Here is a 25107-nt window from a genome sequence, read left to right as displayed (position 1 = left end):
GGATTTCTGGAGGTCTCTCAAAGTTGTTCTTTGAATATTGGCTTGGACATTTTCGACTCATTTTCAGTCCAGCCTTTGTCCCATTTTCAGAGGAATGTTTACTTTTTAAGCCACTTAACACTGACCTATGAATCATTCAAACATAAAAACGCACATAACTCAAGGGATGAACCAGAATCGTGTCTACACATAACAGACAACTTGGCAAACAACCAGTTTTAAATTGTGTCTTTAGGCTCTTTGTTACTAGCAGCCTGCTGCAAAAAACACATTTGTTCTCATTTATTCAGTTAAATCTACAGAAAAAGCCAAACATAGCAAAGTTTGACATAAAAGTCTATTTCTGGACCAAGAAGTTGATTCCCAAAGAGCTGCTAGAAAAAAACAAAAACAAAAACAAACTATTGAGCAGTGGAACCTTAAAACTTGAGAAAACTGGGTAAGTGGAGGACAAAATATGAAAGTATGTCCTTAAAAAACAGAAATAAATTGATGCGGACCTTCAGTTGATCCGTCACTGAAGCCTCCTAACTTAAGCGATGAAACAGTGTTACAACTACACATAACAGACTTAGGAGTTATTTTGTGAAGAAATTAATCACATTTTTTGTTTAAATCATCATCAGTATGTACAGAGGTGGTCAAAAAAACTCCTGGGCAATTCACTGAAATGCACAAACTCTGTTCTTCAGTAAACTACTGCACCCGTTTTCCCTTTTCAAGACAAAATATAAAGAGGGGTGTCTGAAGACAGTACTGTAGGTTTTTTAGTAGTTAGCATAACTGCAAGAAACTGCACTGCATGAGAAACCTCATTAAACTACAGACAAGTAGGGATTAAATTACTTTTACTTTTTTCTAAATGACTAGGATTAAATTAAAAACCATGAAAAGATTAAGTCTGATCTACTGATGACATACTGTCTTCCACAGATCAAAAACACATTCGCGCTGCAGTCAGTGTGCCTCACCGGTCTCATGATTTCCCCGCCAGCATCAACAATTTCATTATGTCTGCGTGTTTGTGTGTTTTTGTTTCAATGTCAAGCAGCAGGTATAATAAATGGCACTCCACCAGAATATCAGCTCTCATGATTTGCCAGGAAGAGGGAAAAAAAACATGTATTTATTGACTCACAGGCTTTTGAGTGTCTCAAAAAAAGCAGCGAAAAGCTCCTCAAGTTTTGGCACCGGCTTCTTTTTGCTCCTCAGGAGCCCTCTATTTCCTGATGTGCGTCTCACTCTGCAGAAATGCTGCCATTTCTCCATTTCAGTTACCCGCACAATCATCAGCATTTCTGCCTCTATGACATGAAAACAAACTAAGACTGAGTGCCTCTGCGTGTATGTGGTCTCAAACCCCCCTGTCAGCAATCACTGGGTGGGAGACAGCCATAAACTGCACTTTAGAAGCCTATAATGGGCTACTGCAGCGCTGGCAAAACTTATATCACATTATGCCTCTTCCAATTCAGACACAAATAGGATCATTATTTTTGATAACTATACAGCAAGTGCTGGATAATTTCATTACACAACTTGCCACTGCATAATGCTGTACTTCAGTTAAATCATCATGAATCTCGCCGTATCCCTATTATTATTGTATTTAATTACAGCACAAAACAAATCAATAACGTAATGTCCTACAAATTATTGGAGCATTAGACTTGATCTACACACATTACTCTGCTTCGCTGTGCCATTCGCTAACATCAGTGTGTGTCTGTGTGTGTGTGTGTGACAGAAAGAAACAGCGGTTTCAAAATCTCGACAGCGACTGCTGCTGAGCGGGTCTTTATGTTTCTCAGCTCAAGCTACTTCCTAATGTTGGCTGAGGTGCCAATTTACAGCAGGACCTATAAAGTCTGTCCCATCTGATGAGACGGGGGCAATGCCCTCTTGTCATCCACCTAATAAAATGATCGACGCGCACAAGAGTGAATGCTCAAACGTTTTATTATAAAGAAAGCAGAGAACACTTCATAGGCAACCACGTCGTCCCCTAATAAACAGGGGCAGTAAATGCACACAATCAGTTCTATTAGTCTGAAAAGCTAATTTAGTGTGTGAGTGTTCTGCTCAATGTTTCCTCTATGTCATAAATTCACTTGTCTGCTCAAGAAAACTTATTACACAGGTGGGGTGTTTTGCTTAAACTCTCTTGGAAATCTGCCAGACAATAAACATACAGGGTATTGGCTTCATCTGTCAAAATATTTAGATCAGCAGTCTATATTAGCGATTAATCATTCAGTGTTTTTCATGTCCATGTTGTCCACGATTTCCTAAGCTACCTTCAAACAGTCTCCTCCATAATGAACTCAATGGTATGCTGTGGTGACTGGCTTGTCTCCACCATGGTGATTTCACTGCCGTCCATTGTGATGGTGGGAACAGTGATGGCCTGAGTTCCCAGGACAGAGGAGGGCAGAATGACAACCTGCGACGCTCCCTCTAAACTGCTGAGTTGATCGGATGGGATCATTACGGTCTCGGTAGCCCCTTCAGCTCCCTGCAGCACGTAAATGGTCTGCACAGAACCAGATTCGACCTCTTCCACGGTGGCCAAAGATGACAGTGCTTTGGCTCCCTCCAGCACCTTCTGGACCTGAGCAGCTTCAGCTGCATTAACCACCTGCTCCGCTGTTTCCAGAGGCAGGTCCCCGTGCAGTCGGATGTGTTTATCCAGGTTGGAACGAGACCGAAAGGCAGCGGGACAGTGAGGGCAAGGGTAAGGCTTCTCGCCGCTGTGGGTGCGGGCGTGCTCGGTGAGACGAGCGGCGACGCTGAAACTCTTGCCGCAAATCCAGCAGCAGAAAGGCCGCACGCCGCTGTGGATGCGCTCGTGATCCTGCAGATGGGGCAGCTGGCGGAAGCGCTTACCACATGTGGCGCACTGGTGGAAGAACAGAAAAGAGGGGAAAAGGTGAGAGAGAGGCGAGAAAGTTAAGTTCACAACTCTGGCAGCACACAAACTCAACTGCAATTAATTCCTAAAACCTCTCTTTACATTTTTCTGCAGATGCAGCACTCCTGGCTGAGACACAGAAAGAGCAGAAAGAAAATGGGATAGGGAAGACAGAGGGGGAAGGACAAATACAGAGCAATAAAAAGATATCATCATCATCATCAGTCCCACACAAGCAATTAATTGTTTGGTCAATAAGACATCCACACACCAGATTAAAAAAAAAAAAAGAAATGAAGGAAATACGTCTTCAAATATCGTGTTTTACCTGACAAAAGCTGAAAAACCAGCAAATAAGAAGCAGAAGCCAGAGAACATTTGTCATTTTCAGCTTCGTCACAGGCTAATGATGAACATTCTGTCGCTGAAATAATCGATTTGACTAAACCCTGCAGCTCTGCGTGTAAGGGGAGTGTAATAAATTACACAGAGTATGAGTTACACAACAGAAAAAATATTAGCAGTGATCTAAGAGCTTGACTTTTCTAAATAATCATTTTAGTAATCAACAGTTCAACGGCATCATTCCTGCAACACCAACATTTGTTCTGTTTGCTCCCAAATGAGCGCAGACAATGAAATAAAAGTAGATAGATGATTAAACCTGAAGCACTACAGAGGAGTAACAGTATTGAGCTTTGCTTTGATTCCCACTGGGGACACTCAGATTGAAATTGCAATCCCTATTGACAGATCTGCAGTTTCAGTATCTCTGTGAAATACACTCTAATATAATTACTTTTCCTGTGAAGTTTGCTCTTTATAAACTGAGCAAACACATATGTTCCTCCAGGAACACAAGGTATATTTGATATAAATTAAAATGTATCCCTGTAACTGCCTCTGTGTTTGAGAACCGGTGCTCCTTGAACCGCAGTCCTTTGCCTGCCTGATAGATCATGGCTCAAAGCGAAGCCACAAATATTAAATCAATTTCTAAAGCTGAGATGGGCTTGGGTGGGTCTATAGTTGATGTCCTGCCTCGTCACCAGAGCAGCAGAGAGAGAGGGAGAGAATCCCAGAATAGTAACAGGCACAGAGGGGAGCTGACAGGCCCTAACTCAGCCCTGCCATTAATCACAGGTACACAGAGAGGGAGAAAACACCCGCAGGACACACTCTGCACAAATGGCCATGGTCCGGAACCAGAGAGATGGCCGCAGCTATGAGCGGGTGTGACCGTGGATGGGGATGAGGCAGCTCTCAGTTTCATTTTGAAATACAGGTGTTTAAAAGATTTTAAGACCTTGTATAAAGAGAGAGAAATAGGATTCTTAAGACCGAAAGAAACTACCTTAACACAAGTACACGCCACCGTGCTTCTTACCTCAAAGGGCCTCTCATCAGTGTGTGTCCTCATATGAACGTTGAAGGTGGAATTATAGGCAAATTCCTTGTGGCAAATCTGACAACGGAAGCGGGGTCGGTTTTTGGACTTGCTGAGCGTTCCTTGAAAATGCGCCAGCACATGCTCCTCCAGGGCACTGTTAGAGATAAATCGGCGGCGGCATGGCCTCACTGGGCATTTGAGAGGTGTCTGGCCTGTGTGGGATAAACGATGAAGGTCGAGGCCCTCTTGGGTCATGCAACGGTGTCCACAAAGGTCACACTCAATCTGAGGGAGGAATAAAGAAAAGGAAGGGAAAGGAGACGAGAGGGAGACAAACCAGAGTGAAATGACAGAAACGGTGTCGTCATTATCTAAATTTTTGTACGATGTCACAATCCAACTCCAAATGTGGGCCGTGAGACACATCGCCACTACCGTCAGCTATTCGATTGGAAAAAACAAATCACACTCTGGCTCACATCCTCTCTTTAAAATGTTTTTTTATATCTCCAACCTGTCCAGTGCAGCGTCCTCGGCCCTGGCCCCTCCCGCGACCGGTATTCTTCTCCTCTTCGGTAGTAGGACAACGCTGGAGATGGATTTCCAGCACTGATTGGTTAATAAACTGGGATGCGCAGTGAGGGCATGTCGCTGGCTGCTTGTCTGTAATGGAACAGTGTTGGATTTTAGACAGATGGTCATAATTTCTCGTCATACTACACGCTAATGGCCGTGCTGAAATCTGATGGCTGGTTTGAGCTTGCCGACTGCCTGATGTTGGGCCAGCAATCGCGCAGTGACAGGTGGTACATACAGAATCGGCAACAGTGGCCAAACAATCCGCCGCAGCCAGAGTCAACAAATAATGTGGCCTCTGTTTACCGTTTATGATTTCAACTCGACAAATCGGTGCCAAAAGATGCAAAACATGAGTTGTTGCAAAGAGTCCAAAAACAACCCGTCATTTAGCTCACCTATTAAAAAATGACCAGCGGCCCTTTTTATAATGATTCACAAAGACAACAAAAGCGACTAACATTTATTGAGCTCAGCTGTGACAAGCTGCTGCTCTTTGCATCACCAGGATGACATCAAGGTGGATCTCATTAAACATATTGAGTACTGGCCAGATGTAACCGATCCTCATTAAACAGAGTTACTTTATCAATGTCATTTTGAAGAACAGTTTATTAACTTTTAGTGCATTCATCAAGTCAGTGGGTCACTGACTGTTTAATGTTATGCTACTACAAGATAAAAATTATCCTGAAGACTTTAAAGCCAAGTATAGAAACGTTACACTTCAGGGGAATGGTTGATATCAGTATAGTAATCAGACTTGTAGAAAAGCTACGTAAGGTATCACAATCATGCCTGTGAATAAAAATTCAAAAAATTATCAGAGTGCATTTCAACATTTTTTTTACATTTACATCACCCTATATTAAAAATTATTTGCTTTTGGAGTGTTACATAAGCAATTTGATTAGTTTATCTTGGGCTCTGAGAACTTTTCATTAGGGATGTTTCCAGCGACTAATGCACTAGCTGATTGAGTGAGAGAAGAAATGTAAATGAAATTAATTGTCTAGTCAAGTCTATTAAAACACACTCAGATAACAGTCAAAAGGGAGCAATCTAATGGATGAGGTCAAATGCTGCCTGCACAAATACTGCATGTATTCAAGAGCTATTTGAGACCTTTAATCCCATTATTTGATAACCAAATAGTATTTTAAATGATGCCAAAATGTGTGCCAATTTGTGGCACATATTCACACTTGCTGCACACAGAGTCACGTCACATTAATTTCCCAAGTGTGGCTGACATTAGCACCGCCACCAGCCTTTTTTATTCAGGTGTGCAGAATGTGGTTGAGTTGTCATATGCCAGATTGCTTTTCATTTTGAAACAGACAACATAAAACTGCAAAAGGTACAGCAGAACTGTACTCGTCGCTTATTTACAACTTCCCATCACACAATGGGGTGTTGCCATCTCCCAGAGCTGCAGCTCCAGCTAGCTGCATAACACCTAAGATGAAAATGATAAAAAATTCATATGTTTAACCAACTAGTATTGCTGTTGCCGACTAGTGACTGGAACAACATTTACAGATCTAGTCAACTGGTCGCACAGTCAAACATACTTTTAATGAGCATTTCATTTCTTGTTTAATAAATAAAAGCTGTTAATATGTATTGGTTAATCAGTTATTAATTTCCGTGATTAACTCGTTACCTATTTGAGCTGTACAACATTATAAAACTGCAAAATTGTGTCAGTTAGATCATTCATCATCTAACTGATTCATCACAACCAAAGTAAACCAAACTTCCTCGCTCCCTGGGTAGCTTTCAGAAATCTGGTTGGGAAACTGCTGACACTGATGGTTCATCATTAAGTCCATAGGACGTCATGCCAATAACTTGCAATTTGCTAACCATCTGTACAGTCTGTCCCAGCGGGGGAGAACCACTCTGCTCCCTATCGAAAACGTCTAATTAAACCTTTAACAAGGGCAATCTCAGCCTATGGCCTTGGATGGATCAATAGATCAATCTCTCCAATCATTTTTCTCAGAGGAGCCCTGTACCTCTGACCTCTGCCGCACGCTGACTCTTCAAGCGTAACTAATGAGGTCGGTGTGCCAACACCACCTGATTAAGATGAAGTGTCAACATGTTGACCCAATTCATTTGCCTCCACCTTGCTCCTCCACTCCACATGGCACGCTAATCAATAGAAAGTCATTGACCTAATGCACTGAAGAACGCATATACCATAGGCATATTTTTGTAAATTAACAACAAGCAAATGGTTAGAGCCATTTTTGGCTGAATCTGCATTATTCTACAATCATTCACTGGATCAGAAAATCATCTCTAGTTTTTCTGTTACAACAAGATATGTAAACAGCTGGGTTCTCGGCATCTCCACCACAATTTAAAACCCCTTTAATGATAAATAGTAAAACTTTGGAAATAAAGTAAGGATATGCGACACTGTGTTCACCTTATGGTGCCCTGCCACTTTTTTCCAACTCCAGTTCAGACAGAAGTGTATGCATTTATCCAGTTTGTTGCTAGCTAACGTAGATGTCAACAATAAACATGCACATCCAACAGCAACCAGTGACATGCAAAAATCACACACACATCCTCAATCACTTTGTAATATCTGTAGTGTAGGAGGCTCCGTGACACCAAGAAGGACATCATGTCCCTGAGTATCCTGACCAAAACAACCTATCACACTTTTAAGACAGATGACCTCAGATGAAATATGCAAAGACCTGTTTGCAATAGCATACTCATAGTCATCCTCTCGATCTTCACCATGCCCAACTGCATGTTGGGAAAACCAAGTGTTATACTTTGTTCGTCTTCTTCTTATAGACATAGCATTTCTTTCCCCTTTAGTCAGTATGATAGTGAACTGAAGTCTGACCACAAGCACTCAAGTGCAGGTGAGTCTCGCCAAAAAGGACAAAGGAACAGTCTCGTCCAAATGAGCAGTGAACCGAACAAAAGTGTGTAACGTTGACCTGAAGTACAAATATCACCCACATATATCATCTCAAATGCAGCCCATAATGTTGCCATGGTAGTGGTCTGCTGGTACCAGCTGCTCAAGACGCTGACGACACACGCATGATGTGTCAGAGGATGAACAGAGCAAACTGTCCAGAATATCATTGCGTCATTATGAGCAACTATCATCGAGTCATTATGAGCAACTAGCATGTTCAGCTTGGCATGTTCCAAACGGACAAATTTTTGCTTCAAAGTCATGCTCAACAGTTTCTTATCAATATGCCCTATGACGAGTACTTTTGATGCAATATCTTTTGACGTGTTATTGATGAGCCGCCCGTGGGCAGAAACGAGAGGGGTTTAAATTATGTGACAACTAAACCCAGAAAAATTTGTAAACTGTAAACATGCCAACCAGACTTAAAACATTCGTAATAGTACAATAAATGGTGTGAGATGGCTTTTGTTTTCCTAATATTAGGGGCTTCTAAAAGAAATTGCTTATTTAGAATGACCCATTTCTCAAATTGTTATAAAATAATCACATGAAACAAATGTAAGAATAAAGATATACAATTAGTTAAATCATACCAGAAGGTGGCAGTGCTGTGTCCCTTTCTTTTAACTAAAGATGCCAAGCGGGTTTGGCTCTACCCACTTATTGGAAATATTTTGTCAGAATCTCATATAAAGGGATTTCATTGATTTTATTTTAATATAATGTTAGTTTTAAAGCTATGCATTGGTAAAGGACATTTCAGCGTCTCATTCTGCTTCTTTGTGAATGACATCTTCTCTTAGGTTACACAGAACAGCACAGGTTCTCAGTATTTTCTCCCTGTCGGGAGTATGATTGACTGGCAGAGCCTTGGAAAGTATTTTCAGGTGTTTCTGAGATGAATGTTATCAAGCTACAAGGTGCAATGACAACTACACAGTTAACTGTGTTCTGACCGTAGTAATGACTATAATATTCTCCTCTGGAGTAGAGCCTTTCAGGGCTTCTGCAGACCAATTTCCGACAAGTCAATTATCCATGTTTTGACAGGACAGTAATCTTTGAAACACTGGGTCAGTTTCAACTATTGTGTCCTTAGTAAACAATGGGACATAGCACCTTCTCCCTAACATCTACTATTTTGTTTTCACCTATTCAAAAAAAATACAATATATACATATTAAATTCCTGGAGCAAGTTGAGCTTGAGCTATAGGGTCATAAAAAGCTGCTGAACATAATAAAACTATACGAAGGCTAAAGACTGAGCCAACAAGTGAAAGCTGGATAGAGGTAACACAGTAATATGATGATACAAAGTGTCCTGTGTGGTGGACCTCAGGGGCATTAAGCAGTAAAGTGTGACTATCATCATCTTGTGCATCTTTAAATTTGGGTTTGAAATCTTCAAAATGGACATTTGATTATCGTTCTTACACAAGAACATCCCATTAAACCACAATCGAATTCAAACCTCATTGCATCAGCGAGGCCTTTCCTAAGTTTTGCAGCACCACAGCCATTTCACATTAAACGACAAAGTTCAACCCCAGCTGAATCAGAGCGACCTTACTTTGGAACAACACAACAGCAAACTTATGAGCCATATCCAATTAAACCACAATCTAGTTCAACCAGAGGCATATCATTTGCCAAATTGGCATAAAAGCTGTGTATTAGCATTACTACCAATATCGATATCTGGTGTGTCTAAAAGATGCTGATAGTAATTATATAAAGCAAAAGCTTTGACTATCACTACAATTTATTCTGTTCAAGGAGGCATTTATCTTAAGACCCAGGAGAAGCCCTTCTGGCATTAGCTTGCTAGCTATTAGTAAATAACTAAACAATAATAAAACAGACTCACTTGTTCTCCTCTCCAGAAAAATCCATGATTTATTACAGCTAATCTTGTAGTCCAGAAAGTTTTCAGGCAAAACGTGTTGTAATGAATAAACGAATGGCAGTTTTGTTTTTCATTAGCTTCTTCATTTCTCATTGAATCAATGCTTGCTGATTTAAAAAAAAACAAACAAAAAACCTTTTTCTCTTCCTCTTTGATGGAAGTAAGATTAACACATGACGCAGTGCAAAAACTCGGGCAAAGAATAGGATCAGAATAATGGACACCAAAATCAATATCAAAGAAAATTGGGCTACTGCTTGCTAACTATAAAAATATAAAATACAAGTCCAAGTCTTGAACTCTTACCCTGATGTATGAGGGAGTGCAGGTCCAGGTCTTTCCTACGTTTGAAGGCCTCTCCACATTCGGCGCAAGGGAAGGGGTGGCTGGTGTGCAACAATCTGTTCAAACACAGAAGTATTAACAGATTTTTTAATGCTACATTCAAACAGAGCCAAAAACATTTAAATCATAGGCCAGGGACATAAACATATATAAAATTAAACAATTATAGCTCCCAATACAAATACTTAAGCAGTCCTAATTCAGAGACACATAAAAGTGTGTAATTAAAGTCATGTTTTGGTCTTAATCTGCCACCTCGTATGTACTTAGCTGTACATCAGGTCAAATGAGGGGTACCGGCGTAGTGTACAAACAACCGGAGATAAAAGAACAGCAGTAAACTGGGAGGCGTCAGGGTTAGACATGAAAGACTATATTTATCCTCTGCATAACGTTACACTGGGTATAGCCTTAGGGGAGGAGAGAACTGCTAGGATGTATTCACCTACTCCTGCATCAGGACTGTTTTTACAAGGAGAAAACAAAAAAACACTTCTTTGCTGTGCGTGCAGCTTCTCGTAATCAGAACAAGCAGGGATGATGTTTCAGTTTCCACAACTTTGCTAAATATTACATACATACTAATATCTGTATTAATCCGCCACATGACTAATTCAAAGTAAAATTGGAAGCTAGAGGTTATGTGCAAAGACCATCCAAGGCCAGAGTCTTTCTGTTCCCTGTTAAATGACAATAGAATTCAATATTTCAGGGATAGCTGACCTCGAGCCAGATAGAAGGATTAAAATCCCCGTCAGGGTCGCCCCCTCCAAGACAGATGTTCTTTGATGAGCAGAGGTCACGTCACACGTAAGGTATCAGGGTTTAAATTAGATGTACACTGACACCTAATTTAAACCCTGTTGATTCATCAATATTTCAATCAGCAGAAAATGAGCTCAATGTTGAATCATTTTACATGCAAATGAGACACATTTGTATGCTGCAGATTCCGTAAACATCTAAGACATCCGTACCCTTCTCTCTACCACTTTGGAAATACTCTTATTTGCTTTCTTGCTACAGAAAGCTTCAGGAGAAGTTTGATACCTTCATCTTCTCTAAAAGGAAACCAAATATCTTTTTATGTGTAAAGGTTTATTTCTGAACTTGGGAATATAAAAAAATTAATTCATAAAAAAAAACTAACCCACAATCTTAACTCAAGGTCTTATCATTGTGTGTCCTCATAAAGAGTGTGCGTTGCAGTTTAAAGCTCAGGATAAAGGTAGTAAAGAACCTTGAGTTAACACCATTTCAAAATGAGATCGTTCAGGTTTTAAAGAGTTTTTCACAGAAACCAGTGAACTTGAGGATGTCATCAAGACAATGAGATGAGCCTTTTTTGCCCCTCCACATTTTCCACATTTTCCTGTTCACCAAAAAAATTATTTAATTTATTAATCTCCAACAATAATGTCGATTTATTCCTCCTAGATAATGTAACGGTAACCATTTCAGTGTTTTACGTAACATCAAGATAATTAAAAGACTTAAAATGATAACATTTTGGTGAAGTCTTTGGGTTTAATGAGGAAGAAATAGTGACAATAGTACTTAGCACACTAGATCATGTTAAGTCAATATTATATGAATTTTATTATATATACACACACACACACACAGTCTGTGGTGTACATCCTATCCCCCTTGTTCAGCCAGGTAGGACATGACCAGGCTCTTTCTCCTGTTCTGTGCAGTTATCGTTCTCATCTTAATTTACTGGGCCTGCGTCTGTCAATCATATGTGGCTCAAGGGCACACAGACATCTCAGTGTGTTTGCTACACAGCTTAAAGGTCTTGCTCAGTGGTCGGACACGGCTCAGCTGCTACAGCTCCCGGCAAGAGGGAGGGAGGTTTATCTAAATCCTGTCCTGCCTTCTGTTTGCAAATGTAATTCTAATGTAGTTATGCGGTAAACAGATTTTGAATTTGATTGAATATTGACACGTTCTAGTTATTTCCACCAACACCAGCAAAATACAAGGTGCCGAAAGTAAAAAAAATAACGTCAGAAAAAAAGTGTTATTACTTGTGATGGTTGAGCTGATCCTCGGTGTTGAAGCGTGAAGGACAGTTAGGACAAGGGAAGAGATGAGCAGCTCCTTCGTTGTCCAAACTGCACACCTGCATTGACAGACACAACAATCAATATCTATAAAAAGGGTTTCGCCAGCAAGATTTTAGACATTTAGCTTTTTATTACAGAACACATCATCTACCATTTCACCTACTATCAAAATCACTTCCAATATCAATAATATTTAACAATATTTACAAATATTAAGATATTTTACAAGATTTTGAAATAAAATGCTCAATCAGAGAGCTATTTTGATTAATATTAAATGGCGGAGCTGGTACCGGTTTGCGGCCACGCTTGCGGCGAGGTAGTGTCGATGTGTGAATGCGTTGGTGTCTCTTCAGGGTGGCTGCCTGGGAGAAGTTTTTGCCACAGACATCACAGCTGAAGGGCTTGTTGCCCGTGTGGCTCATGCTGTGGCGCAGCAGGCTCTGCGAGTTGGTGAAGGACTTTGTGCAGACCTTCACAAAAACAATAACCAGAATTAGTGTCAACAGTTTTAAACACTATTTGCAAGCAAATGAAGCCGTGTTGAAGTATGGAAACCTCTGAGCGAGTCACATATCCCAATTTTTTAAATGAAAAGAGGTAAGAGAATTACAATTCTTTAAATGTTTCAGAAATTTACCAAACACACACACTTATTTCCCTGTCGTCTCATCAGTTTTATATTGTAGAAGCCATCTTCTTTTTACTTGAACCTGTAACTTGCTCAGTGATGCCCAAACTTTTGTGGACATTTTCATATCTACATTTGCTCAGATTCTACTTTTGTACTTTAAACAGACATCATTATGCAAAGACACCAAGGAGTCTGTCAAACATAATGAGGCTGGAGATGTCAGCCTTCACTTCACAGCATTACATCATCTCATCAAAGTCTTCTGCACAACAAAAATGTAAGTCATTCCCGAGACTCGAGACAGAGACACCCTGATTGAATGTTTGATTGGCACCTTGCAGGTGAAAAGTTTTTCTCCGGTGTGGCTGTAGACGTGCGTGCGGAGGAAGACGCGTCTCGTGAAGGTTTTGCCACAGTACGGGCACACATGCGGGAGTGGTGTTCGAGCCCAGTCCTGTAGCAGCTTGGCAGGCGGAGGGTGATTGGTGTTGTCCGAGTCTGCACCAGTGTTGGACTCTAATTCTTCTTTAATATCTGAACTCTTGTTTCCTGAGTAAAGAACAAAAATTCTTGTTAAAAAAAAACCAACTACTGCCTTGTAGTTGTGTTTTAAAGTAATGAATTTCACTTACCTTTGAGTGCATTAGCACTCAGGATCCTGAAGGAAGGCCTGCTTCTCTTAGGAAGGGGGGAACCTGATTCACCAGCCGAACCAGGTGAGGAAAGCAGTCGCTTTGTGCTCTGTGGGCTATCCTGAGGTTTGGTGGTGGCTATTTCACCACCAGCTTCTGCCCCATCAGCCACCTCTGTCACTGGCATGAAGCGGTGCTGCCGCCAATGATACAGGTACTGGGTGGTGTTCATGAAGCTCAAATCACAGTGGGCACACATGTGTAGCGGCTCATTAAGGTTGTGCTTCTGCTTACGATGAGTAACCAGCCCTCCCTCGTCGCTAAAGCTCTGAAGGCAAAGGGTGCACACGAACAGCTCGGGCTGTGTGAAAGTGGCGTCAACACTGGCGGAGGCAGACGTCGCACCGTGGTCCTGCTGATCTGCGCCATTGCTCTGAGTAAAAACCTCTGAAGTCAATTCCGTAACCTCTACCGCCTTTTCCTCGCCCTTCTGTCGGTGCTGTTTTCGGTGGTAGAGGAAGAGAGTGGTATTTAGAAAGCTTTCCCCACACACGGAGCAGCGATGCAGAGCTTCCTCAAAGCCGTGCTGGGTCTTGCGGTGAGCCACTAGTTCTGACACCAGGCCGAAGCACGAGCCGCAGTCCACGCACAAGAGCACAGGTTCAGGCTTTGGCTTTTTGTTTGCCCCTCTTCTCCTAGGTGACGACTCATCTGGATTTGAGACTGAAACTACCTCGGAAATAGGAGGATCAGAGCTCTGAGATGAATTGGTCTCTGTACCTTCCTGCTGCTCCAGCTCATGCAAAGCTTTTTCAACTGCATCTGAATCGATATTTTTGTTAGTTTCATGCTGTGAGAAAGAGGATTCAGCGACTGAATATAAAGGTATGGTTGCACTCTGGACTGAGGAGGTCTCTGGCATAGTTTCTGAATCTGGTTTTGACTTGTTCTCAGACATGTCAGACTGCTGACATGCCCCTTCTTTACGGTGCTGCTGCCAAAGTACAAGGCTTTTGAAAAGTTCATCACAATCCCCACACTGGTAGAGGATCCTGGGCTGATCTGACGATGTGCTGACTTCATCCTCAGGGGGAGCACTTTCAACAGCCTGCACAGACGGCTCTTCTGCTTGAACTTCAATCTGTGGGAGTGCATCTGTCTTTGATATATTTATTATATGTTGCTGCAAAGACAAGAAAGGAAAAAGAATAAAGACACTTTTTAAAATCTTTGTTTATACAAATAAAACGACTTGTTGCAATAACAAGTCAACACGCTTTGGGTTTTTTCCTTTTTTCCAGTTTTATTCTTTCTAAAGGATGAAAGATGAGAATTCAGTGTTGGGGTACTCAGGTCAATTAAAGCAGTGTGTGCTTAGAGCCAAGGTTCCCCTGAGAGCTCCAGACAACCAAGATAAGGCGTCAGCCTGGCTGATAACAATCAAAAGGCCCATCAGGGTTGCAAGGGTCACTCCACAGGGTCTTACCTTCACGCCCTCCACCCATTTGGATGATAAAAACAGAGCATCAAGGTCGGGGTTAAAGGCATCTGGAGCTGTCAATCACAGCTGTTCAACATGTAATGATTTGTATTTTCTTTGTTGTGGTATTCTGGAGTGTGAGAACTGAAGACCACCCTCAGATGTGGTCTAGCTGCTTCACAACACACACACCCACGCAGCCATCACCCACAACATTGAACCCACTGGTAGGCAAAGTGAGTAGCATCGATCATCTCGTTAAAATCAATGACCTGCTGGGAAACCTTGGCTTCTGGCATTCATGTGGATCAGTGCTTTCAAATGTGGCCAAAAATAACGCTTAATTTTTCATTCAAAATTCCCATTGTTGTGACTTTGACTCACACAGTATGCAGTACTATGGATGGATAGCGCTCCGCTAACCACACAGCAACTCTGGGTTTAACAACTTTTGTTGTAGAAATCAAGCTTCAAATGCTGGGTGGCTCAGAAAACAAAGAAGGCACTGACAGTGCTAATTTGTTTTAAAATTATGAATTTTTACAACCAAATATCTGGTTTTAATTAAACTTCAATAATCAAATGAAGAATAACTGTTCATAGCCCTCACATGTGAGGTACCTAAACACAGTCCAGGTCTAAGGAGCTGGAAAAGAAAGCAACTGGACTTTTCAAAATTTCCTGAAGATGTTTAGCCTCTCATCCAATGGCTTCTTTAGTTCCAATCATGGAGTGTGCCAGCTATTTAAACTCTAGTGGGCAGGAGGGGGGGGGTAAGTCCCTTAAGAGGGTTGCTTTAGTCCAGTAAATGTTTCTGTACCTCCCAGATAGCGGAAACATCTCTCCAGCAAAAAGTTCAAGGCACTGACCCAGCCTCCAAACTCCCCAAATCTCAATCCTGCAAACCACGGGATCCACTGCCAGACAGTGCAGACGACCCCAGAAGCTCTGCATCCATACCCAAGTTAGGAATGTAGTTTTGATAGTGTGCATAAACATTATATAACATATAATACATTTTTTATAATAAATAAAAAGCAAAATACACATGCTGCCATTGACTGCCTTTTGACTCGCGTTTTAAAACTAATTTCACTGACTTTTTATTTTAAATGATAGCATCGTTTTGTGTTTGTGCTCTTTAAACAAACATCTTTACAATAATGCCTGCTTGTATTTACTCTACAAATCCACAGTGCTGTAAAGCTCAAGCAGTTTGCACAACTTGTATTTTTTTTCTACTACAGAAAAAATATTAATTGAATGTGTCATAAACAAAAGCAGTAAAATGCTAAATATCATCTGATGTTAAATGTGAGCAATATGTTTATTTGAGTTATGGGGATTTATTTTAATTTATTGGGGTTTTTTTGCTCTGACTGATGCATTTCTCATGCTCTTCTTCCCGCTGGCGACTCAGGATGCAATCTGTCTGTCATGAGTGCCGCCGCTTTATGGACGTATGGTGAAGACTGTAAGGATGGTCCAGGCACAAGCTTTGACAGCCGTGCCCTACTGCTAAATGAGGGGCAGTGACTGCTTTTAACCCTGCGGGCTTTCTGAAGCTGTCACAGGAATGGCAAATAAAAGAAAATAATAAAAAAGAAAAGTGGCAGCTACTTCACAAGACTCAGCTCAACATGTCAAAGTTAAATGGAATAACTCTTTTCATTATGCAACTTTCAAACCCTGCAATTCAGACCACATTTTCAGAAGACTAATGCTTTCCCAAAGAGTATTTACCAACCTGAAAGCACACCATAAGAAATAGTGAATACAGTGCATTATGTAAATATCTGCACCCCTCTAAAAGCCAAGTCAAAGAATAAAAACAACAGCAGTATTAACATACAAGAGGAAACAATACAGAAGGAAAACACTAAGGGAAAAAAATGGCATAGATGGTAAAGCTCACCCACAGAAGCAAAAGGGTACGGTGGTCAAAAAGAAAACAGTCTGTTCATTATTACTGCAGCATGAGGACCACTCTGGTGATTCAGCCAGCCTCATTGGATAACATGTAAATGTAGCATCATGGATCTCAATCTGGTCTGCCACTTTCAGCACATGTCCTCCTCTTCTTCCACTTTCCTCTGCTCTGGTTTATCCAATTAAATCTCAAAAATAAACCAATTCTGGCACATTTTTCTTTTAATCCTGCAGCTACTGCATCACATAACCCAGACCTTCCCAAAGTGTGGGGGCCGCAGAGCCATTGCAGGGTGGGGGGCGCGGTATGAAAAGGGGGAAAAAACCAAAACGCTTGGACACTGCTAGCACGGGGCGCCCACACAAACGCAAAGCAGAAGATGAAGCATCGCTGAATATGTTTCCAAACCAACTTCATTCTAAGCCAAAGACTAGAAAATATGGTGAAGCATATCTTCCCTTTGGTTTCACCTGCACAAGTGCCAAGGTAGGTCTCCCCTGCAGAATTGGTTTTTCCTGTGAGCAGCGCTGGGCTCTTCAAATCAGGGACAAACAGTATCGCACATTCTTGATTTTTAGTTCACAAACACTTCTTGACTAACTACTCCTGACATTTTGGAGATGTTTGAGGTGTGAAAGAAACCGCAATGGAGCAAAATTTGGGTGTGTGTGGTTGAAGGATGTGTTTGTGTTTGTGCGTGTGCGCGTGGGGGGGTGGGGGGCGCGAACATTTTTCTTGTAAAACAAAGGGGGGGCCTAACAAAAAAAGTTTGGGAACCACTGACATAACCTAATATATGTCTTTAAAAAAAGAAAAAAGAAAGAAAATCTTGTACACACCAACACTGAGAACAGGGCTTAGCCTACAAGTCTGATAAGTACAGACTGTGAGAGCTTATTCAAACTATAAAGCATGTTTTGTTGTTCATTCTGACATAAAAAGCTTGAATTAATAGTTTAACAGTCTATTCTTAATCTACTTTTAACGCACAACCACACGTCTCCCTGAGTAGTGACTCATTACTCAGACAAACAGCATGCAAATGTATTCTTTTCTCAATACTGGACAGGAAGCAGTTGAACTGTTTAATAATCTTCTTACCTTAACACACAACTATTGTGAGTACATAACAGTAAAGGTTAGGGGTCTAAATCAAGTCCTAATTCAGTCAAAATACAACCAGAGCCGAAATGGGGAGAATTTTCTCTTCTCCAAAGTAAATATGTAACAGAAAACCATCATCAACTGAGATTCTCTTCATTTTAATGTCCATTATGGGCAAACAAGAAAAAATGACAACGCAAATGCAAATCATTGTTAACTTATATTACAGCTAATTTTCTGTCACTAATCCAAAAAGACTTACTGTTTACTCTGTGATTAAAGGCATGATGTCAGGGTGCACATAAATCAGAGACTAATATGCAGCAGCACCTTGAAATATGTCAGTAAATAATCACAAACAACACCATCTTAAGTGCTCGCACCAAGGTCACTATTACTTTGATAAGTAGCAGTGCATTGTGAATTTATGACTAAAGTTAAACGTGTCACTTCAAAGTCACTCTCCAAATATGATTCAGAGGCTTTTATGTGATCACACAGATGGTTATTTCAGGCCACGCTGTCATAATTTAAGGCTTTTAATCGCCTTTTTGTCCAGCTAAAAATCACAGTCACATGATAAAAACAGCAGAGTGGCAACTGTGTCAGCGCTCACCTGTGTCTGCAGCACTGGGACGGTGACGGCGTTGGTTCCAGATGTGTCTGGCGGTTCGTCGCCAGCAGTGCATGTCAACTGGTGCTTGAGGACCTCTTCCAGGGTGTTAAACTCCTGGTAGCAGGGGAAGCACATGTAGACGGACGAATTCTCCATGGCTGTAGGGGGATTAGAAATTAAAAAACATTTCATGAGAAGTGCAGCAATGCAAGCTGATGTAGATAAAAGTGCAACAGTTCTCAAAACGAATGCATGCTTTGAATAAGTAACATCACTACGTGAATCTTATACAGATCTGTAAGTGCTTTACATTTGGAGTTTGGTTGTGAACATTGCCCTCTTCTGATGAAAAGAAGTGTCTGCATATTTAATCAACACAGCAGCTTGGACACAATTGCCAGTATGCAAACTGTGGGATTGCCAAGATGACTCACCATGCACTGAGCCGAGCTAATTGTTATTTTGACCATGCAGGTTGCTGCTCAGGTGGAGACCTTGCCAACTCTTTCTCTCTGTCTCTGTGCCATTTCACGGCCTGAGCTTGTGTTCAGCTCCAGCATCAATTAGATATGTTCTGTAATTGGACCCACTGGTGGTGCAGTCTAGCTCACACTCCTGTCGAATGTAATAACCAAAACACTATGTCTGTAAGCCTTCCTACTCACAAGATAGCATTTAGACCTCCACAAGCAATGCTCCTCTTTGAAAAAAAGAAACCATTCAAAATGAAAGAAACCCAGTGAGAGGCACACGTGTTTACCTCTGAAACACATCAATTCAACAACGCACTTTCTGGTTTATCATTTTAATTGGCAGACAACGAGGAAATATAAAGGTTAATACAGGTGATATAATTAGATTTTGTTTTGATGAGACATCTCATGAATAAGCAGAGGGACTTAAGAGCAGTAATAAATTGGTACTGGTACCAGACTCACCAGTGCCAAAGTATTGATATAGGTCAGGGTGCTGATAATTATGCAATGTTAATTCATCCTAAAGGTAATCATAATGAAACCACGCGTGTCAAGCAAATACATAAAGTTACTATCCATTTACAGTAAATGATCTCTGATCACGGCCTGCAGGGCCTACTGTTCAAAAGCGTTGGCACTCTTTACTACATTTAATGAAAATGCAGCTGCATACAATACACTGGATGTGAAAGTTCGTTCTGAGTGAGAAATAACCCTAGAAAACACTAACAAACCAGAGTACTCTTTAAAGAAACTGTGACTGCTTTAGCAAACAACCTGCTGTAGACATCTTCAGTGCGGCCACTCCGCAACTATCCTGATAGGACGTACTCAACTAAGATTGATTCTTTCATTTTAAAGATAAACCTGTGGTTATTAACACAGATAACTCTGGCACTAATTTTTTCTAATTTATGACAAACAGCCTGTAGACCTTGTCAGAGGATTGTGGTCAGACACTGAAAAGAAGTTTCTTTTCAATCGCTGGATAATGGAAAATGCGATGTGGACAAAAGCTGTGTGTGAGGACTGTTTCCAAATTTACTGTGAAAAGACTATAATTCTGCATCAGCACATCAGGGAACTGTGTGTTAAACCATAGCTGCTTTTCTGCAGTGGACATCAAGGAGGAAGCATCACAACGACCATCTATGACATCTCTTACTGTAAGCGCACTAATCAAGCGGCCAATTTCAAGACACACTGATGTCAAATTTATGTTCATGGCAGGTGAAATCCCAACAAAATGCCTTTTGCAGATGAGTTATTAAAATCATACCTTAGAGAACAACTAAATTATCTCTCTTAGAACATAAATACAGTGTGGGGTTAAGTATTAAAAATGTGATGCAGAAAATTGTGTCTAGTCAGAAGGGGGGTTGCATTATAAGACAAGGCTGCGACTGATGGTATTTCACAAGTCCACATGAAGGCACATTGCAAAATGCCCAGGGACTAAGGGAGTTGACTTTACTCTTGACATTTCCACTTTATTCTCAAAATGAACAATAAAAAAATCCTTTACTATATTTTTTCTTCTATCATACACCGAGTGGACCCCTAGTTTTTATTAAATGTTCCCAAGGAGTGGGGACACACACACACACACACACACACACACACACACACACACACACACACACACACACACACACGCACACACACACACACACACACACACACACACACACACACACACACACGGTACACCCAGTGTTGTGCCAAAAACCCACTGTTGGTATTTATATATGGTCGTAAATAACTTAACCTGTCAAACAAATCCACATATATCTCATGAATGATACCAAGTCAAGCTTGAGCCAGAAAGAAAATTCCTGTCCTGCGATGTAAGCTGCAATCACTTTTTCTCTAAGTGACTTTAACAATAGTGGCTTTGTTTATCCAGATAAATACTCTCAGTGACATTAAAATGTCTTTTTCACGAGAGATCTGGCCAAGAGGGCAGCAGAAATTCCAATATAACATTTTTATAAAGATATTTTAAGTGGTCATAAAGGACCAGGTTGATTACAGTGTAGAACACAAGTATGTGCAATAATGCAAAGTCAAAAAAAATACTTGCAAAACAAGCCATTTCTTTATATTACATACTTCTTTCTTAAATCCTGTTGATTACAGCCTATTTACCGGTCTAAATAAAGACATTAGACATTAAAAAACATACAGAGAAAGAAACACACACTATTGGCACAAAATATTTAGTATTTACAGCATGGTGGTGTATGTGAGATAAGCCATAAAAAAGTGTGTCTTACTGCTCTGATTATGGGTTTTTGAGCATCAATAGTTTTATTTAACAGTGTAATGAGCTTTCACAGGTATTCCAAAATCCAACTAGTATCTTTAATGGATATCTGAATTGGCCTCTCTATGCCTCACTGTGAGGTTGTAGAACCACATGGATTTCTCCCAGCCAATCAATAAAGATAAGGCTACGTGACAGATAGCGGTATCATTGCATGAGAGCAATCAGCAGTGCCCCGGAGCAGTTCAAACTTCAGTGTTCTTCTGGAAATCATGTTTTTTGGCCCCTACCCACTTCCTCACGTGTGGTCATAACTTCCAAACCAAGTGCTGTATTTTGATGAATCCTTTATGCATTATCTAGTTCAACAGTTGTTCTAAATGTTAAGACAGGTGTTTAATTTTTGTGTAGCATTTTAGAAAATTTGTGAACTGTATGGCATAAAAATGGTGGGAAGTCCATTTTTAGACTTACAGTAGTTGTGTCTAGCGAAACACTATTTCTAAAGAATACACTAGTATAAAAGTAGCAACATCATTGTCAACGGACCTTACAAAAGTTTATATCACACTATTCAGTAATACAGTGAGAGATTTAACCCATTACAGACATTTTTAAGCTATAAGTGGTAAAATGTTTTGTTTGTTTTAGGATCTTATAGCTGTGTAATATGACCAAAACCTCTCGATATAAAAAAATTTCTCATCCCGACAACGATATAAATCGCAGAATTTTTACATTTTCTCTAAATTCTATGAATCTCGAGCAACTGAACTTGTGTGAAGTGTTCTCAGCTGGGCGCCGTGTACGTGGAGTCGAGTGTTTTGACTGATGCATGAAGCTATAGATTTTTAGACATAAGTTGTAACAGCTGCCATTTTCTTTGTACTTATTACATGGTGTGCTGCAGAAAAAAGCCTGTTCTAACATTTGAGTCTAAGGTTTATTTTGAGCACCTGACGGCTCTTTTTTGCTCCTAATCCATAAACCTTCTCCATACTCTTCTTGCATGGGTGGTTGAAGAGGTCTGTCGTGTTTGAGTCTGTGGTGCGGACCGGTTTGCGGCATAACTTGTATAGTACAGACTTTTCATAACCATGTGGAAAATAAACAAGTGGACGGCGGAGCCACACAATGGTCTTAACGTCATTGTTACTAACAAAAAAGTCGCTTGTCCGTCTGTAGTGTGGTTATTGTAAATATAAGCGCAAGACAGAACTTTAAGAAATTAATATAGCTACTACAGTGATCAGCAAAAGAATGAAAAAAATACTGCTGGAAACAGTCTATTTTACGACACCAAGAAACAAACGATATAACATGAAACGATAGATGTTTTCATATCATCATCCGATATGTATAGTCATATTGAACAGCCCTACTTATAGCAGTTTTTAAATCATACTTAAATTGCAAATATTTGTTTTTCTTTTTTCAAGTATTACTACTGGTAAAACTGACTTATTTTATTATTATTACTAATAATAATAATAATAATAATAATTATTATTATTATTATTATTATTATTACTAATAATAATAATAATAATAATAATTATTATTATTATTATTAGTATTATTACTAATAATAATTATTATTATTATTATTATTATTATTATTATTAATAATAATAATAATAATAACAACATTATTATTATTATTAGTTTTCATTTAGTTCTGTATAAAAAAAAAATAAGTGGTACCACCAGTACCACAGTATTTTTTCCCCCACTCTTTGTTATACATGAGTATTTTTTTGTCAGTAGATCTACATTGATGATTTCCTTTTCCTTCAAAGTGGCCTCAATTTTCACTCAGATGTACTACTTTCTTTCACAGAAATCCACTTTGGTCTTTTATGGAAGAAAGCTGATCAAGTAACATTCCACAGAATAATACAGCCTGTATTTCAGTGTGTACACATGTTCCCAAAATGAACTTAAGTCTTTGAAGTACTTAAGTTCACTTAATGTTCAGCATCTTACTAAAGATTACTGCCACCTTACAGTACCATCACAAAGTACCATGAAGCAGTTGGGCAGGATTGTGCTTTGTGTTATATGTTTAAAAATAATAATGCCAAAATGCCAGTATCAGTCAAAAAACAAAAACAAACCCTAGGTAAACAGTTCTTTGAACTTTTTTCCAATATTTTTTTATATGTATACACACACACACACACACACACACACACACACACACACATCTAAAAGAAATGTTTACCCCAAACAGTGAGAAACCATATATAGTAACTTAACTGGCCTTGACTTACAACATGAAAATGAAAATTTTACACAAGTTTAAAAACAAAGTCAAGCAATAATCTTCATATATAAATGGATGTATAAATCTCGTTTTATGCCATTTGTTGATATCATGGCATACCAGTAACGCCCCACTGTGTCTGTTTGGGTCTTTCCTACCTGCAGAAACTGTAACGTCTTACTGACGACACCTCAGTCAAGCAATAAGGGAGAAAGAGAAATGTGATATACAGTTGCCAATTTACCTGCAAGCACCTATCATTATTTCCCTCCCTACGGTGTGCTAATATTGCGCCACGGTTGTGTTATTTCAAATGCTAGCCGTTAGTTCAGAGCGGTTACTGCAGAGACAATGTGACTCGGATGAGGGGTGATCTAAAAAATAAAAGTCACTCATGTTTCACGCATTCAGAAACGTCCCGTTTGCTTCGTTGTTGGAGGTCTGATATGAAACAGCTGGGAGGAAAGCTAATCAGCGAGCTAACGAAGGCTAACCGTTAGCAGCCCAAGAGCTTTATCTCGGACCACCAGATTGCTGCTAACATGCAGCGATGGCCATCTTCCTAAAGCTGCTAACATGTCCGCGGCGTGGCAGCCAGCTATCCTGCTAGCTCGGAAGCTAATAAAACACCCTGCGTTTTACTCCTTGGCAGCGGGCGTCAACGACGTATTTGCTAGCGACTAAACCCTTTTACCACTTGGACCACTGGTGCTTACTTTCTGATATCAAGGAGAAGAAGAAGAAAAGACCGAAGAAGAAGGGCGGGATATGCTTCTTCGGTGGTATAATGGCGGCGACAGACTAAAAGTTAATATTAGCTGTCTCCCCCCGTTGAAATCCTCCATACATAATCTCAGTTTGCGATATGAGACCATAAGAGCAGTATTTTTGTAAAAATAAGCCAAATATATTCAATAACACTTACCTAACTCGGACATTGCTTGTCGAGGAAATAGGACAACTTCAGTTTTTTCCGTATGTTAGAAGGTTCGTGCTGATTGGCTCGATCGGTCACTTAATGCGCCAATAGCGTTCGAGCACACATAGCACGGAGAGTTTGTAGTCGAAAAGCGCGCCAGGAGCATCAAGACGCGTGAAGAGGTCAATCATTGGCCCTCAATTACTAACAGTGCTACAAAACAAATATGTCTGTAAGTTTAACCACAAATCATCAATTTATCACTATTTTAAAGTGATCGCACTTTACAAACGAATTTAGACCAACTGATAAAGTCCTGGCTTTCTTAGGAAGTTTAAACAGTCTTTAAAGTGAATACTCCTCTTACTACTATATTTGAAGTCTTTCTGTCACAGTTATTTAAAGAAAGTTTAGTACATGCAGCACTGAAACCTTCAGCATCATTGGTAATATAGCAAATGTGTGTATAGACAAACAGTATTTGTTTACACATACAACACTGCAAATGTTTGTTTTATTGTTTTTTTTTTAATGTTTAGATTTGTTTTTTCATTGCATAACACCATCACGGAGGCCCGAAATGTATTCCATAGTACAGCAACAAGCCAAAAACACACAACTAG

At 40.1% G+C, this 25107-nt stretch overlaps 1 protein-coding gene across 3 annotated transcripts; it reads right to left on the bottom strand.

Moving 5' to 3' along the window:
* Positions 1-1943: 1943 nt before the first annotated feature.
* On the bottom strand, positions 1944-24560 carry znf574 (zinc finger protein 574). Of its 3 annotated transcripts, none has more exons than XM_006802790.3 (10): positions 24491-24560; positions 18558-18715; positions 13428-14610; positions 13130-13344; positions 12455-12634; positions 12123-12217; positions 10051-10145; positions 4816-4964; positions 4299-4586; positions 1944-2899 (listed from the first exon to the last, which is right to left on the bottom strand). In XM_006802790.3, exons 1-10 carry the CDS (start codon positions 24501-24503, stop codon positions 2300-2302), a joined length of 2976 nt encoding a protein of 991 aa, XP_006802853.1. In that variant the 5' UTR covers positions 24504-24560; the 3' UTR covers positions 1944-2299. The 3 variants fall into 3 exon arrangements, with proteins under 3 accessions (XP_006802853.1, XP_006802855.1, XP_006802854.1); XM_006802792.3 differs by lacking the exon at positions 24491-24560 and adding an exon at positions 23810-24295; XM_006802791.3 differs by lacking the exon at positions 24491-24560 and adding an exon at positions 23724-23813.
* Positions 24561-25107: the final 547 nt, after the last annotated feature.

Source organism: Neolamprologus brichardi, chromosome 11 (assembly GCF_056152115.1).
Source record: "Neolamprologus brichardi isolate AB-2024 chromosome 11, ASM5615211v1, whole genome shotgun sequence".
NCBI lineage: Eukaryota > Metazoa > Chordata > Actinopteri > Cichliformes > Cichlidae > Neolamprologus > Neolamprologus brichardi.
Note: the sequence above shows the minus strand (reverse complement) of the source record. Positions and strands in the feature narration are given on the sequence as shown.